General features: G+C 39.2%; 1 protein-coding gene across 4 annotated transcripts in view; it reads right to left on the bottom strand.

Moving 5' to 3' along the window:
* ccser2a (coiled-coil serine-rich protein 2a) overlaps positions 1–17,669 on the bottom strand; it is a 53,325-nt gene that overhangs the window by 24,172 nt on the left and 11,484 nt on the right. For all 4 annotated transcript variants that reach the window (XM_044214184.1, XM_044214185.1, XM_044214181.1 and 1 more), the window contains exons 2-4: positions 14,546–16,066; positions 14,243–14,454; positions 2,453–2,546 (exon numbers count right to left, since the gene is read on the bottom strand). In XM_044214184.1, the coding sequence (XP_044070119.1) occupies positions 2,453–2,546; positions 14,243–14,454; positions 14,546–16,066 (1,827 nt within the window). The remainder of the gene's footprint in view (positions 1–2,452; positions 2,547–14,242; positions 14,455–14,545; positions 16,067–17,669) is intronic.

Below are 17,669 nucleotides of genomic sequence, written 5' to 3'. Positions count from 1 at the left end.
CTGATCGACCTCATTCTTTATTTCTCTCAGCTGTCTCCAGCTTCAAATGCAAACATACGCTCACACACACAGTGACAGGCCATTTTATTTTCAAGGAGGTAAAAGTACACAGCATTTGGCAACACGCAATAGCATATAGCTGTGAAATGAACCAAGACCGCAACACAAATTGACAACTAACAGAGCGTGATCCCCAGGAATCAAAAGGACCCTTGACTTTCTATATGCCAAATAGTCTTTGGATTGAGAGAAAAGGGAGAAAGAGAAAAAGAAAATGAGAGATAAAGAAATACTGGCAGATTTAAAGGTCCAATCCAAGGAATGCAGTAGTGGTGGTTAAAATACTTTACCCTGAGTGTCACCACATAGCACAGGAACAAACAGCCTCTTTCATTCTGAACTGTTAGATTCCAGGAAACTTGAGTGCTCCCGATAACTCCTTTTCAGCTCAGAAAAAGTCCTCTAAAAAGTAATACAACTGGAATATATTCCAATGTGGGAAAAACAATCCATAAAGGCAGAGAAACTCAGACGGAGAGTGAAGAGAAATGACTTCGTGTACAGTCAGCTGGTGAGCAGTTAAAGGGCCAGAGAGAGAAAGTCAACCCAACTCCCACCCTGCCTGGTTCTGTCAATGTTGACAGTCTTGTTTTTCTGGGAACTCCCTAGGAACTGGAACTGGGGAGAGATGACTGTGGTGGTGGTGGTGGTGAGAGAGCAGCTGAGGTGACTGGTTTGTGTCCAAGCAGAGGCAGGCAAGGGAGAAAAGCTGGGGCCTCTCTCCTGTCATGGGACCCCTTTTTTTACTCCCCTTCTCCAATTCCCCTCTTCCTGTTCTGTGGCAGAGTCAGTGTGTCTTTCCCTATCCCACGTCTCAGGGTCTGCCCTGTGGGCTGGGTCTAACTGGACACTTCAGCCTGTCATGCTTTCACTCTGCCTCTCATGACACTAGCTCTAGCCATGACATAGAGCGCTATAAATATGGCTGCTTCTCAAAAAGGAGTAGGAAGGGATGACACTCCTAATGACATTCCTCTGGAGTGAACATTCCTCTCCCTCTCTCCCCCTTTCTCCTGTCTTTCAAAAACAAGGAGATCACTGTTTACAGACTAATGACTGATATCAGGGGTGTAAAGCTGCCTCAGTAATTTATACCCAGTCGAAGGTTTATTAGGTACACCTAGCTAAAACTAATGCAGTCTAATACAACAGGCCTGTAATAAATTCTACCTTCATGAAGGTTGTAATATTCAGTTTTTGTTTGAAGCTGTTTTAGAGAGGTGCTGATTCAACTTTATAGTCATTTTGGAGGCTGTAGTTTATATAAATGGGGATACACTAAATATTAGAAACACCTCTTAGTTTAACAGAATACAATTCAACAGCACCACAATCTACAGCCTCCAAAATGACCATAAAGTTGAATCAACACCTCTCTAAAGCTGTTTTAACAAAAGCTGAACATTATGGCATTTATAAAGGTAGGATTTAATGCAGGGCTTAAACACATTATCCATGAATGGCACTGTGATTGGGCTGGCTTCAGGACTGACAAGGAAAAATCCACTTCCTATAATACATTATTTCAATAAAAGGTGAGGTCAATATTCCTCAACCCTTCTTTCCCTCTCCCTTCCTCCTCTCATATATAACACACACTATTTGATGAATCCATAATAACGTTGTCAAAACTATTAATATGTGGTAATAATATGACCTGATTACCTTTAACACCTACAAAGAAGCCATTTTACAGATTGGTAACTGATTACATTTACAAAGTGAAAATGGGTGACAGACAAAACTCCTGAGACTTCAACAGATATAATATCAAGATGGGTTTGGGTGCTGTAATGTGAAATAGTACGCTATTAAACTAATCATGCTAACACCATACTGCTGTTGTCAAGGCAATCAAATGCAAACTCTGTTCCTACTAAGCCTGTACATGCATCTGTTCATATAAACAGAGCCAGACAGGCTCTGTTTCAGCTGGCTGAATACTTCTCCAAGTCAGCTGCCTAGCTGTCATTCAAGGCCAGCTGTGTGGCAGTGGTGGAGCTGTAATTTAATAACTCTTCAGCAACCAAATATTAAAAGAGTAACTGCATAATAGACAACAAGGTGTCCATTAAAAGATTTTAATGGATGTTGCAGAGGCAAATCTTTACCCAAGGCAAGGCAGGATTCAATTTATTCAAGCCATTATATGCCATAAAAGGATATTTCTGGAAATAGAATGCTCAGACCTTGGTAAGGCATTAATTTACAATTATGATCAGAACAGTTTTGCTGGAGGTGTCTGCTTATACAAAAATATTGGACAACCTGCAGCCAGTGAAACTGAAGCAGTTCATGGCCATAGAATAACCTCATACATTTAAATCTTGTGTAGGATAACTGCAGTTACATGAATTGTTGTATGTCTATGTGTGTGTATGTGTGCGCTGACCACGCAAGCCATCCTCTGGGAGGTCCACATCCAGCATGAGGTCATCATCGTCCAACTCTCCAGTTCCCGGAGGGTCCAGGTTGTTCAGGATATCCTGAAAACCACGAAAATAACAGGTAACACTCACTTCATTGTAAGGCATTAGATAACATTACAGGCACATTATAGGCACATTATGAGTGCATTAGAGTTATTATATCATTTTGCCTCTGGGAAAAAGTGTTTTTGCTCTGTAAGACCAACTGCTGGGAGAGAAATATCTAGACATCAGGGGCTCGAAACATGTAACTCTGCATAGATTCAGAAACAAAAAAAAAAAAAAAAAAACGCACAAAAGCACAAATATACAGATGCAGTCTTTGCCTATGAAAGCATATTGTGTTACACATCATTTTGAAATTGTGTGTATTTATCTAAACCCTCCTATTCCCACTCCACTCCAATTAGCCAGAAATGGATGTTCACATACCCCTCTTAAATCTTGTTTTGACATAAATCAGGATCCTTCTGCCCTTGGTCTGGCATTAGCAACACCAAAGCAGCTTTTTGTTGCTGCACACCAGTATATATTATGAATCTATAAAACCTTAGCACACAAAGGTTTAATTCATGCTGTGATATACAGTGTAGTATTCTTATTCATTCATTATTGTATAATTTGGGGGGCTACATAAATGTACAGGAATTGGACACAGTAGCAGGAACACCTCTACAATGTAATGTAATCTAATCACACCATACCATGAATACCACCTTTGTGAAACTTAAAATACTTTCATAGACATTATATAGAACAGAATGCCATGTTATACACTTGCTATTATTATGGATGGTGTTTTTAATTGCATTGTGACATTGTACATTGATTTTCTATGTTATGCATTTATTAATATTAATTTTCATTGCGTGTGATTGATTAATTTTTTCATTAACAATAACAATTTAAGAAGCACTATCATTGACTTTTTTCTATGATAATGATTATCTGACTCCAACAGCTCCAACAACAGATTATTCCATACATCAAGACACAGATAACAGAACAGGCTTTTGAAAACATATCACTCAATTATGAATTATAATACAGAACACTTTGAAAACCCAACAAAAACACTTCTCATAACAGCCTCAGAATATGCAGTTAGTCTGACTGCTGCGCTGCTGTCTACCAAATAATTCAAAGCATACCCAAAAGCAAAGGAATGAATCAATAGTTCAAAGCTTTGTTTTTCAAGGCAATTTTGTGCTTCACGAAACTAAATTGACAGGGCTTTGACTAGAAGACACAAGCATAAAATTAGGCCTACTCATTATAGAAAATGTCATGTGTTGCACGATAACTGACTGGTACTCAGTATTTCAGGCTTAATGAAGAAGGAATAATGAAGGAAATAGAATAAACAAAACATACTTCTGCAGTCCTCCAAATCAACCAAGATGTGGGTGGAATCTCTGTTGTTTGAAGAGTCCATATACAATTCAACCTCTACATTTTATTCTCTCTCACTTCATCTGTCCTCAGATTTCTATATCTCTTTTCTCTTCCACCCTGTTTCCCCTCTTTTCTCTAACCTTATACCTCCAACCTTCTGAATATAAAGATTTTAATACAAGATGTCAGACAAATATTTGGTAAGCAATACATCATGATACATTTCTTTAAAACATTTATTTAACCAGAGTAGTTTCACTGGGAGAGATGCTCTCTTTTTCAGGAACAGCCTGCTCTACACTCACACAGTTCTGGTGAATGGTTAGCAACCTACTGGCATAATTGCAATACTGTGATACATTACTGAGGTATAAGTACATTCTTTCTTGGCTCCAGGCATTTTAAGTCTGGAACTTTTCAGCTGTCTGACAGTTCACCTGTGTCTGTGTGTGTGTGTGTGTGTTAAAAAGACTCGCACCCTCTATACAGTCACACCAGCCACACAACAAACGCAGCAAAACAGTAGCAGCTGCGAGTCCTCCATCAGTGTACTGTATTCACTCAGCCAGTAATGATGTGCACTATGAGGTGTTTGACAAAACTCAAACACTTAGGTGTGTAAGTGAAAAAAAAAGAGACCCCTAAACGACTTTATGGGTCAAACTCCCGCACGGTGTAAAGAGCTGCTGTGGTTAAAATTAAATCCGATCAGTTCCATCAGAAGGATAACACTGAAATGCATCCAGTGTAGACATCTTGTCAGACTCTATGTACGTTATTACACATAATCATCATTCATCACAGTTGTCTTAAACTTAACTTAAACTTAAAATAAAGGCAGTAAATGAAAGTAGTGTGATGAATCACTGAGTTTGAAAATCAATTCTCTTTCTCTTCAGTTACAGATACAAATAGTGATGTATCATAAATGTTTGCTCCCGACATATTGCAGAATTGCCTGTATCATGACACCATTATTATTGTGTATTATGTATTGTGATAGTATTGTATCGTGAGTTAAATTCAAGATTTCATCCCCATTCTTCTTGCTTATGTCCAAAGCTACTTACATTTTTTTCCCCCACATACTGTACACACATCAGGGGTGAATTGTGGTTCAGTGTCTTGCTCAAGGGTGCTTCAACATGTGGACAGGGGGAGACAGGGATTGAACCACCAACTGCTTCAGCCCCTGAACTACAGCCACCATGTATCCTTGCAACACTGTACTGCACCCTGTAGAGTATCAAGTCTATAAAAGTAGAACCAAACCAACTCAATTCAATTTTATTTATATAGCGCCAATTCATAACAGAAGTTACCATGAGCAAGCATTTGGCGACAGTGGCAAGAAAAAACTTCCTTTTAACAGGCAGAAACCCTGGACAGAACCAGACTCAATGGTGGCGTGTTAGGTTTTGAGAGAGAGGGTGAAAGAGAGAGAGAGAGAGAGAGAGAGCAAGAGAGAGAGGGGAGGGGTTTGGGGGAAGGGGATAGGGTTAGGGAGGCACAATGCAAAGACCACGTAGAATTTTTTATTTTTTTTTTGTATAGTAGAAACCACTCAATAACACATTGTTTTTTTATCTTTTCTTCATTCCAGCAACATTCACAACTTACTCTCTGACTGTGTCCCTGCCTGTCATTGACTGTCTCTGTTACAGTGTGTAGCTCCAGAGGAAATTACAGTGCACACTGGCAGGACACAACAGCTTAGAGCACTGAAAAATCTGGTTAATCTCAGTAGATAAGTGAGTGAGTGAGTTTGTGTGTGTGTGCACACATGTTAGTGGTGGATCAGATGAAGTCTATGTCAACTATAGTCCACAAGTCTTCACACAGTCCAAAGTAGTCATTTATGAGGGCAAACCACACTCTGGGCTTAGGTTAATTACTGAAATTACATAACAGCAAATGTTCAGTTGGAACATTCAGTGTGTATTGCACATAAATGTAATATTACGCTCTGCTGAAGTGTTGCTGAGCAAGATGTTGAATCACTACCTGCTACAAGTGAGTTGTGGACCCTCAGATTTGACTGTGAAGTCAATAGCTGTTATGAACTATTTTTGCATCTGAACAGCATTATATGCATCTGAACAGCAGCTTTGAGCCACTTAAATTGTAGCAGTTGTGCTTGTTCTCACTAAGGGAATAATGATGTGACTTGTAGCAGTACATGTATTTGACACGACCTGTGCATTTTCAATCGCTTTTAGACATCAATCCAAACCCTGCGGCATGAGCAGCATTCAGAATTGTAACAGCCAAGGGAAGGTCTTCCAGCATGCTATGTTTCACAGCACACTCTCTGCTCCCACCATAACATCAGTTGAATTTTCCAAACAAACACGACTGTATCACTGATTAAAACCTTCAAAATCACTGGGAAAGTTTTGAGGCTGAACTTCTCTCACTTCGACAGTTTACCCTCACATGACCCAGGTGTCTGCACAACAGACATACAAAGCGAAATTAAAGCTCATTACAGAAACCTTAATTCTACCCACTGCTTTCTTCAACAGTATCTTTTTGAAATCTCTGGTAGTAACTGGGTTTTCATGAGTTGAATGTAAATTAGCTTCATGGCACACAATGAGCAGAAAAGGCAAAGTCGGCAGCTCATTTTCAGTTCAATCATACAACTTCAAAAACACCACAAACTTTAGCATTAGGTAAAAGTTTAAAATCAATAAGTGCCAGGGAGATGTTTTTAGACTGACTGTACTTGTTCTTCTCAGACATCTCTTGTCTTTCTCTTCACTTTTGTTTCATATGAAGTAAGCCGCTCTTTTCAACCCAGTACCTTTCTATTAGTTTCGAATTAAATCTGAGTTGAGCTACTGTATCAGATAGGAGGGCTAGAAACCAACATAAAACATATCTTTTTCCAGGATCATTAGTTTTTTGAAGGTCAAATATTAAATATTTAATTGTAAATACTTTACAAAATAAAAAATAATGTCCTACATAGAAATGGACTGGGCTTGAGGGTGAAGTGCTCAGCTTCTGTTGCAATGTGTTTGTGTATATGTATGTATCTCTTGTGTGACATTAGCACCTCTTCTTAACAGTATAATTCTTTATACTCTATATCTTGGGACTCGCTGGTGATTTTGATGAAGGATATGTCCTCTACCCCAGATGTCATTGTAATCCATTTACCCAACTCATTTGCAGTTCCATTTTTCAACAAAAAGTCAATTTTCAGTGACTATCTTACTGGATAGAACCATTGTAAGATGTGTGAAATGTTGGATAATCTTAATCTCATACACCCACTGTAAAAGCCTTATTGGTCTTATTGGCTTTTACATGGATAATTAGGTTTCTACTGTGAGCTCAGACTGTTTGAGAAATGTATGTTGTGGGAGTTAAAAAATACAGAATACCAGAAAATCTTTTAAAAAAAGAATGACATTTTCTTCTTTTATTCTCTTCCCTTTCAATTTTGGTTTAAATGAGCATCCTGTCAGTAAAGAGTGGGAGAGCATAAAGGAAGGTAAGCTACAGTATAGACAACAGTAAAATAGTATACCACAAACTGTCAACAAAAACTGGTATTGGCAATGTCTCAAATATTGAAACAAATACTGACCAGTTTCAAATAAAGGCTGGAGAAAAATATGGAGGAAAAAACTAGACATATATGACATATATGTCATATAGACAAATATGACAAAGTATACTTAAAAATCAATAAAATTATAACCTATGTCAAATTACAATAACCTGTCTCTTCAGTTGAGGTGAATGAAAGTCCCAGCCGTGGAATTTATAGTAGTAATAACGTAAAGGGTTATAATTTCACTACTTCTTTATTCGTTCACACTCACTTCACTGAGACTTCCATGACCCTTGTTGCTGCTGGTACTAATATTTTAGATTTTATTAGTGTCACGCTTAACATTTGATTACTTCCTCCTCCACATTTGACAAGGAAACAAGGATATTGCTACAAATGGCAACATCCTTTATTTCTGTTGGGTTATGCTATGCACAGGCAAACATTCAGAGAAAGACACAGAGGCAATGCGGAGGAGGCACGCTGAGTGAAATTTTTTAATGAGTGATGGCAGCTGCAGAGCAGAGCAAAATAGAGTTAGAGAACCCTCAAATCAGCAGTATGTTTTTCCCAGCTTCATCTTTTTCCCATTTCATTTAGTGCTTAAGATGTCTGTATTGTTGACAAAAAAAGCCACATATGTAGTGACATACAGAAAACTAACCCATAAAGAAACTGACCTTAATGATAACAACAGACTGTGTCAACACAGGAATCCTGCTGCACTCAACGCCAAACAAGCAAACAACTCAGGCTCCTGTGCTGTTTACAGATTTCACTGTTTTATAAGATGATCGCAGTTTGAAAAAGATGTGCTTCTTTAGTTTAACTTGTGGTAAGGTGTAGTTACTGTTATTAACAATGTAAGTAGTTTAATTTTGTTGTTTATTGCTTTGGAAAAATATATAATATACAATTACCGCTCTGCTCAATTTGAATATACAGTAAGGATGACTGTCTTTTGAGAGAATGAGGTATTGGGATCTTTATGCTCGATACATTTTATTTATCTTTTTTATTTCCTTGTAGTTTTTATCTGTATGATACAAAAACACAACACAAAAAATTAAAAACTGTATAGAGAGAAACTGTGTTCGCCAATAATGTAAATTGCATAGTTGCAAATAAAGCCAAACTAAAAGCTCTGTAGAAATGATACACTTTTGTGCGAAAATCAAAAGAATATTTTGTTCAAATCTGATAAAAATGCTAAGCCACAATAGATAGATCTCTTTCTCTCCTGTCAAACTTTCTTTTTCACTCCATCTGTATATATTTGGCTGTTTACTGAACTAAACATATTCTTTCTAGAAAGGTGAATTAGCTTTCCTTTCACACAAGCCTTAAGAAAATGGACAGAGCTGGTACAACAGCGAATCATCAGGAAGAAAAGACAGACCATCCATGACAGACTAGATACTGAATTACATCAGCACAATTTAAAATATCATAAGGAGCATGAAATGTAAATGAGAGTTGAATTGGACATGAAGGGGAGAGAGATTCAACAAATGAAATCTGAAAGTGCTTCAAATGTCAGTATTGGCTACAGTGAGCAATACATCAATCTACTGTATAAAATAGGGTCTTCTGAAAACTCAGCTTCTGTATCATTAATAGACTAATAATGTATTGAAATGTAATATAATGTTTGCTTAGAAATGTAATTTACAGTGCAGTTCATAAGTATTTGCACAGTAATACATTATCTATTGTGTTGGCTCTGCATTGCAGCACATTGGATCTGAAAAAAACAGTTACTATTAGCTAGGGGTATATATATATATATATATATATATATATATATATATATATAAAATGGCACATGTATTATGGATTAGCAACTTGATGTAAAAACTGAAAATCATTCAATGTGTCACTTCTCCTAGTAATTAACTGTCTAGCGGTGGGGATGCTTGTTAGTCTTCAAAATAAAACATCTGTCTCAAGACAAATAAGAAAAAAGTTAAACCTGCCTTTGTTGTTTTGTTAAACTTCCTTTTACTCATTTAGTAGCTGACCCCAGGACTTTAATCCACAACCTAGAAAATGAATTTTTGTAAATCCAGTCTAAAATGAAACTGTAGTTTGAGATTACGCTCAGAAATCAAGTTAGAATGTTCTCATTTATTTTTGCTGTAAAACATTTAAGCAACAAAAAGCTACAGCAAAAAGACTGATGCACTGTGTGGACTGTGCGGGTCATGGTCAATCATGTGACTGCAAGTAAAATATAGTCAATAAACTGATTATACTTAATCAACCTAATCTTGTCAGTAAAAGTGGTTTTGCTTTTATCTTGCCAATCAGCTAATATGTAATTGCCTTTATTGTTCACAGGACGGGCCCGATAAGCAGCAGTTTAAGATTTACAATATGTGCGTTCCAGTTGATAGACAAAGCGGTTATAAAAGGCAGCATGGTAATGTTCTGTATTAAAATAACAGATCACGACTGTGGTCGGAAACTACAGGGAGTCGTGATTGATGATGATGGAAGTATAGGCTGTAATTTTGGGAATGACTCAGACCACAGTCGTCACAAGCAAAAACTTGTATTTTGTGTGTATGTGTGATGGTCTCTATTGAAAGCACTGTATGCACCAAAAGAGGTACACACAAAACACTTTTTACCTGAAAGGGCTGCTGCTGTCAATTTAAAATCAAGACAAACAAAAGCAGGTAAGCTATAAGCCTCATTAATGCAACAGCATAGCTGGTTCACTGGCAGCATGTTCTATAAATGGCTAAGCACTCTGCAGACAAAAGGCTTAAGCACCTCACTTATTTAAACACTAATGAATTGACCTGTCTCAACCTGGCTCCACAAAAGCCTAAAATTAGAGGCAAAATAAATAAATCAAGGATAAGCGGCAGCGGTAACTCTGCATCTTTGAGGAAGCAAAGGCAGAAAACAAAGGATTACAGAACCACCAGGAGTTTGGCTGGAAAAAGTCTGCAGAAGAAACAAAAAAGTGCTAAACAGCCAGCTATCCAAGAGTTGAAGGATAAGAACTGAAAGAATTATAAGAGCCAAAGGGTACACATGCAGGCGTTTTCCATCCGAGGTTTCATGCTGTGAGAAGGGACACTGGGCTGTAATTTCAAAGGAAATATATTTCTTCTAATGAGAGAAACTCTAAGACAAATGGATAATGAAATCAGAACAGAACAGTTCTTAAGGAAACAGGGCCTTCCAAACACCTACAACCAAACTTAATTTGACTAAGCTAATTCTCTAAGTTACTCATCCATTTAAATGTGACCATAAAGTTTGAGTTCATGTACAGATGAAACGATAAATTGTGATGATAATGTAATGCAATAGTACCATATAATAACCCTGCAATGCACACAATGCTACATTGAGACAGTTAATGTGTTAATAATGCATTTGATAAGAATCTGGTGGAGATATAATGATTCTACTCTATGGTCATTTTGAAGCCATAGTCGCTATGTTCAATGTATTCAATTTTGTTATATCTAAGGTGGACCAAATATTTGGTAAGTCCTAGTATTGAGAGGCAAATACAAAGGGGGGACAAAATATTAACTATATTTAACAATATAAAGCAATCAATGGCAAAACAAAAACTACAGCCAAACTATGAATTCCATCCTTCTGAAGCTTCACAGAGGTCATATGTATGGCAGTGGTATTGTACTGGAGTGTAGTACACTGCACAGGTGTTGCTAAGATTGTGTCCACCCCCATGTAAATAGCTGATAGCATCCATCAGCGTGTGAATTCCTACTGTTTTCAGATTCAGCTCTTCCTCTTATCCTATACATTTATGATTGCTTGTGAGTTGTCTGACAAAATAAAATAAATAATCTCAAGTACTCCAAAATACTTAAACCGTTTAAAACAGAAATCGAGCTCTGTTGCACTGCATGATGAATTGTGCTGAGGACGGGGAAACATTAACAGTCACTGTGAGAGGTGGCCCTCCATTTCACAATGCCAATTTTATACAGCTGGTACTGTACAGAGCTGCATGGTGCATCATGGGAATGTTATTATCAGCTCAGGTAGCCCACTCTTGATTTTGCACAGAGGCATAAGAATGCAGATAGAGCCATATATAGCCAGAAAAATACTGGGACACACAAACCAGGAACACTGGCAAGCACACACACACAGTTTTCTTAAGGATGCACAGTGCCTCCAAGTGGACTGAGCACGCCACTGCAGTATGGCAAAATAAACTTGCTAGGAATACCTCATCCATTCTCTCATACCAACAAGAAACAAACAGGGAGAGAGTTTTGATTACATAAATGCTATGAACATCAGTTGCACTATTTTTGCAATGATTGCATGCCTTGCCTTTTTATATATCATTAGGATTGGGCCTGCATTTCTTTTTCTCCAGCATCTAATTCGGGGCAGGAGGCTTTTCATATGCTTTACCTTCTGAGACAAGACCAAGAAAGAAGCTTTAACTAACAAACTGTGATATACACTGTTTGATGCCTCAACTTTGTCATTACAGGCCACATAGATATGCAGGATAAATCCGAAAGAATTACTAATCATTTTGGACACAGACATTGCTTTGTGACAGGATTATATTTGTGGTTTTCTTCTGCTCATTATGAGGAATGATTTACTCAGTGAACAGGGGAAGAATGAGTAAGAGAGAGACACAAACAGATGGAAAGAAAATAGCAGAAAAAGGGGTGGGATAGAGAGAGAGCTCACTTCATCATTTACACTAAGTGGGCTCATTTCCTCTAATCAAATAGCTCAGTTAAATATCTCAATGGCAGATTCCCCATAGAGCTGATCTTCACACATGACCAATCAGTCACTTAGTCTCTCTCTTTCTTTTTCTGGTTCTACCCATAAAACTCTTTACTCGTGTTTTTTTTCTCTAGCTCCCACTCACTCAACAGCCATCATCAGACCTTTGCCTCTCTTACAGCAAGGACTATCACTATTCCATTCTTCTCTAAGCAGAGATTTATACCTCACTAAGAGATGTTACTGCCCACACTGCATATGTTCAGAAAGAGTTGAGCTATAAATGAGAGGTGCAACATGACCATACTCAAGATTACTTTGGCAGCCATTCAACATAAGGTAATGGGAAGATTTTCTTTCCACGTGTTTCACAGGAAGGTTACACACAACCCTTAAACATGCATTCAATCATTTCTAAACAGATTTCTAGTGGTCTTGGGTTTCATAGCATTGGCCAAGGTCAGGAATGATGGCTACCGCTGATGCAATAACAGCCTCCAGTTACACAGGGAACAAACATCCTCTCGTTAAACACAATCTAGAAGCCTTGTAGCAGTTTAAATCTGAAGAATAGAATAAAAATAGCATTTTGCACTATTTCAATTACAAAATTACATGACATCATCAAGAAGTGCAGTCAATTAATGTGAAGAGCACTTTGTACTTCTGAACTCTTTGTGATCCTGTGTCACAAAACAAAGAATCTGTAGAATATGCTTCTTCTAGGAATGATTACAATTTTCTAATCTGTATTTGATTATTCTCTAATGATGTAAAGATTTAAGCATTGTTATCTAGAATATTGTATGCATATACAGTAAAGTACATAGATTTAGGTGGACCCCGAGATGGCGAAATACACAAGCTATGGTCTGAAGTCTGAACCATTGTCTCCAGTCTGCTATTATGGAATGTCAATAACACTTTGCCTTTTCAAAACATCAAACAAATCTCCCACATGGTCACAGTTCAACTAATCTAGTACACAAACATGGACACACACACACACACTCCTTAAAACATGCTGAATGACTCAGATACACATGGCTAAGGCACATGTGCTTGTACAGACAGCAGCAATGTACACATACAGACAGAGTATGCACACACACGACTCTCTCCTCCTTTTCTTATTGCTTTGGTAGTTGCTACAGATTCATCATTGTAAGATAAGACTTTTTTTTCATTGATTTGAAGCTTGTGTCGACATCACATGGTTAAAGTAGTAAACACACAAAGCTTATTATACAATTCCTAATCCAGCTCATTTAAACTCTTTAGGCATTCCTGAGATCAGGTGCCTTGGTACAGGAATATAGAGAACCACAGCAAGGCCAGCGATTCAATTAACACACAGTTGGTGGCCAGGTCAGCATTCCTCTCAGGGAGAGAGAAGCCTTGGCATGAAAGTGGCAGTGAGAGCTGGCAAAAAACTCTAGACTCTGCTTTCCCTTTCAGCCTTTGTTCTGCTCGTTTAATCCCTAATTATAAAAGGAAGCTGGGATTATTTAAAAGTGGAACTGATTAATGGACTAAGGCATGTACCATGTCATGCTAAAAAGGCCTGAAGTTGTAACCAGAAGGCTAGCCTAAAACCTACAAGTACAGTATATTTGCTAGGCAAAGGCCTCAAAGTATATTAGCTGAATAAGGTAAACCGCCTATTAAGGGAAATGTAAGTAATGACACAACAAAAAAGTCCTGCATTAATACTTGATCCCATCATTCATTCTGTAAATCAACATATTTGTCACTGATAACTTAAAAAATATATAAATTGGCAGACTCCAAATTGAGTAAGCTAGTATCTCATGTTACATCATATGCATACAGTTAATATGAGTTTTTTTGGCTGAAGAATTTTCTTGAAACAAGTGAATTTGAGATGGTTACTCATTTCCCTCTAGATTTTTTTTTTCCTGAAACCTAAAACAGCAGTGGGCAGAAGTGAAAACTCGATTCTAGGACAAATTAAAAAAGGTTGTTTTATTTGCATTGTTCACATTTATGTCAAAATTCAACAAAGCTGGAAACTGGGACTCACCATGCTGTTGAGCTCTGAGTCATCATAGCTGTTACATGGATGTGTCCCAGGCCCCCCAAAGGGCTCAAGAGCATCCTCATCCCACATGTAGGTTCCACCAGAGCTGTTGGAGGGCGAGAGCTCCACAGATGAAGCCTGAGGGACATCACTTCGCTCTGGAGACAATACCAGTGGTCCCTGGGAGTCCTGCATAGGGCTTTCTTCTTTATGTCCTGCAGAAGATATATAAGCCCAAGGCTGAACAACTGACACAAATGTAACACAAACATTTTGTTGAATTTCATTTTCAATTCAGTTTTTTACCTGCCAGATCCATTGTGTCCCAGTCAAGGGTCTCATTGAGAAAGCTTTGTAGGCAGGTTTGAGTAGTGCTGCCAGTTTTCCTGTTGTCAGGCATATCACTGAACACATCTCCCACACTGAACACATCTCCCACACTGTCAAAGTCATCTAGAAACTCTTCACTGATGTCGCCTCTGTCTAGAGATGAGGCAGAAGATAAGGACATGTCCTCCAGAGTCTCTCCTGCTGCCTGGCCAGAGCTCTGTCTAAGCACACCACTTCCTCCTCCTTTTCTTCCTCCATCTCCAGAGCTTTCATCACTGTCACTGTGTGAGTCTGCTTTTTCAGCCTCACCAGTCAGCTCAATGTCTATTGCTTTCCCTAAAAGCCCTCCATGTTCAGGGGCAGCTAAAGGTCTGATATCCCCCTTGACCCTACCTGGAAAAAAAGGCTTCTGCTGCTTTGCCTGCCCGGATCGAGCCAGCCTGTACCCCAAAGACCCCCCACTGCTGCCCAATGACTTGGTCAGCACACAACTGGGGAGCAGAGGCTTCTTCAGAGCGCTGGGAGTAGTGGGTGCTGAAGGGATCGAGAGAGTGGGCAGAGAGGAGGAAGCTGGAGGAGTTCTACTGTACTGAAGTCCTCCAAGTCCTCCACCTAGACCTCCTGAACCTCCAAGGCTGCCATTCAGGCCTCCGAGTCCTAAACCCACTCTTCCATTGCTCAGCTGAGGGGGTTTGAGGAAAGTACCCCGAGTAGGCCGTAGCTGAGTGTTTGCCAGAGGCTTGGCTAGCTCCACAGCCCGGTTAAAGGAGAAGGACCGTGTCATAGGCTGGCTGGTGGGCGAGGGAATCTGCTTGAAGTGAGTGAAGCTGTTCGAACGCACCATGTTGTCCAGTGCCAAGGTCTTCAGGCTGTCACTGGACTGGGACAGGCTGTCTTGAGAGCTGCTTCTGGGAGAGCTGGAGCCTAACCTTGGCCGCACAAGGCGGGACTCTGACCCTGTTCGAGCAGGAATGTTGGAGCCATTATGGCCCATTTTAGGACCTCCATTCAGTTGGCTTTGGCCTAGCTTGATCCCTACTTTGGGACTCATCTTCAAGGATTGCTTGGGGATGGCCTTAGGACTGGAGACAGCTACCATCAAAGAACCTGACCTCTGCATCTTGGGCGTTGCTGCAGAGCTATTCTTTACCTCCTTTGCCAATGAGGGAAGCTGTGTCCGAGCCTTGTCTTCACCTCCGTCCCCAGGACTTGTGGGGGTGGTGGGGCTGGAGGGAGTTGTGCCCTCATCTCTCTTCCACTTCAGGGAAAAAGCAGAGGCACGGATCACGCCATTTGGGTGTGTTCCTGGGGGATTGATCTTACCATCCTGGGTAGGGGTGGCTGGCTGTGTGGAACCATTAGACAAGGGGCTAGCGCCACCTGTCGAGGAGCGTCCTCCAAATTTAGGCAGTCTGGATACCATGGCAGACCTGATGGTTGCTTTTTCTTCCATTAGATGCCAACAAAAGGCATGGAGGAGCATGGAATCACACACAACTGGGGAAAGAATAGACAGAAAGACAGAATAAGAGAGGATTAGATTTAAGTGTACATGATTTGACCTGGGACACTGACAAACAGCTTTATAGGCTGATTCAGTCCTTCGTTACTCTTTGTTAATGCCAACAGCTGCCACATTGTGTAGCTTTTCTTATGATGCTGGAGATAAATAAATGAATAAAATGAATCAAACTTATATTGTGTCCTACCATTGTCATACTCTGTCCAGAATAGCGATACAGCCATTACTTTATGTTTGAATACAAAGTAATCACTCCATATACAATACAAGCACAAGTAAAATGTCTATTATATCCATTATCTTGTGTTTGACTATACTGTTTGGTTCAAACTTTGCAATCTAATCCTTTTTCTATATGACACTAATACTAATGCCATTATCTTACTTTGAGTGGTTAATATAGTGCAGTATTTTTTTTTCCTGTCGATGACAAAAACACTAGTATGAAAATTTCCATTAGAGGTTGAGTGATGAAGAAAGTCATATGTAGATGAAAATCACACATTAGCAAATGCAGTCAGACACACAAGCACACATGTGGACATATGCTCTTATCTATAATGTTATTAGAATTATTTGTAATGAAAAACAGTAATAATACTAGGGGTAGTCCTGTCCACCTGCTGCAGTGGTTGCATGTCTGTCTCCTTTTCAAAGATCGCTGACTGTGAGGAGCTTTAGGGATTAATCTGGCAAGCTTACATGGTGACTTGAGACTTTGTCACGGCAAGTCTGCCTTGATGCTTTCACGTGGTCATGTGAGAAACGCAAAGGCTAAATGAGACTCTGTCTTTATGCAACTGGTACATGGCTTAATTACCACAAATTCAATTACACATGGTAAATCTGAAGTCTCTTCCTTATTGTAAGTAATTCTAAGTACTTGTCACTCTATTCAAAGCAGACAGCAAAAACTTACAAAACTATATTCAGTGCAGCAAACAGAGTTGTTTGCTTGTCATGATCTATTTAAAAACAGGTAATTTTTGCATAAAATCTCCCAAAATTGAAGGGTAAATAAAAGGAACAAACAGGACATTCTTAATGAGAAGTTAATAATGAGTTTTAACATTTTCAACGAGTTTCACACATGACATGACCTGTAGCTGGCACTGGTTTTTGAGGATATGGCGCCAACATGCCTGGCCAAAAGAATGGGCAAATGGATAGACAACGCCTGGGCTGGGGGACAAGGGGAAACCCGCTCTGGGAAGGTGGCCAGCATACTGTGAATAGTGAATGGAGGATGTACAGCATGTAAAACCAATGGAGGGAGAACACAGGGCCGTTTCCTTTCACTCATTGTTAGATTCATTCAATTCCAATCAGCCATGTGACAAGTGTACATGTGTTGGGGGTGCACCTGCGTGTTACATCCATCTGTCTAGTACTGGAAGATTATGAATAGAAAAGTTACTGAGATCCAGATGGCTGGTGCAGTTAGCAGAAAGTGACCCATCTGCATGAGGAAGCAAAGCAGTTACTAAAAACTGTGTTTGCAGACTTGACTCGAATAGAAAATAACCTATTGTTGCATCAAATAATATTAATATTCACAAATATCAATTAACTTTTAAG

This window comes from Siniperca chuatsi, linkage group LG11 (genome assembly GCF_020085105.1).
Source record: "Siniperca chuatsi isolate FFG_IHB_CAS linkage group LG11, ASM2008510v1, whole genome shotgun sequence".
In the NCBI taxonomy this organism is placed as follows: Eukaryota; Metazoa; Chordata; class Actinopteri; order Centrarchiformes; family Sinipercidae; genus Siniperca; species Siniperca chuatsi.
The sequence above is the reverse complement of the archived record's forward strand: the minus strand, read 5'-3'. Positions and strand labels throughout refer to the sequence as shown.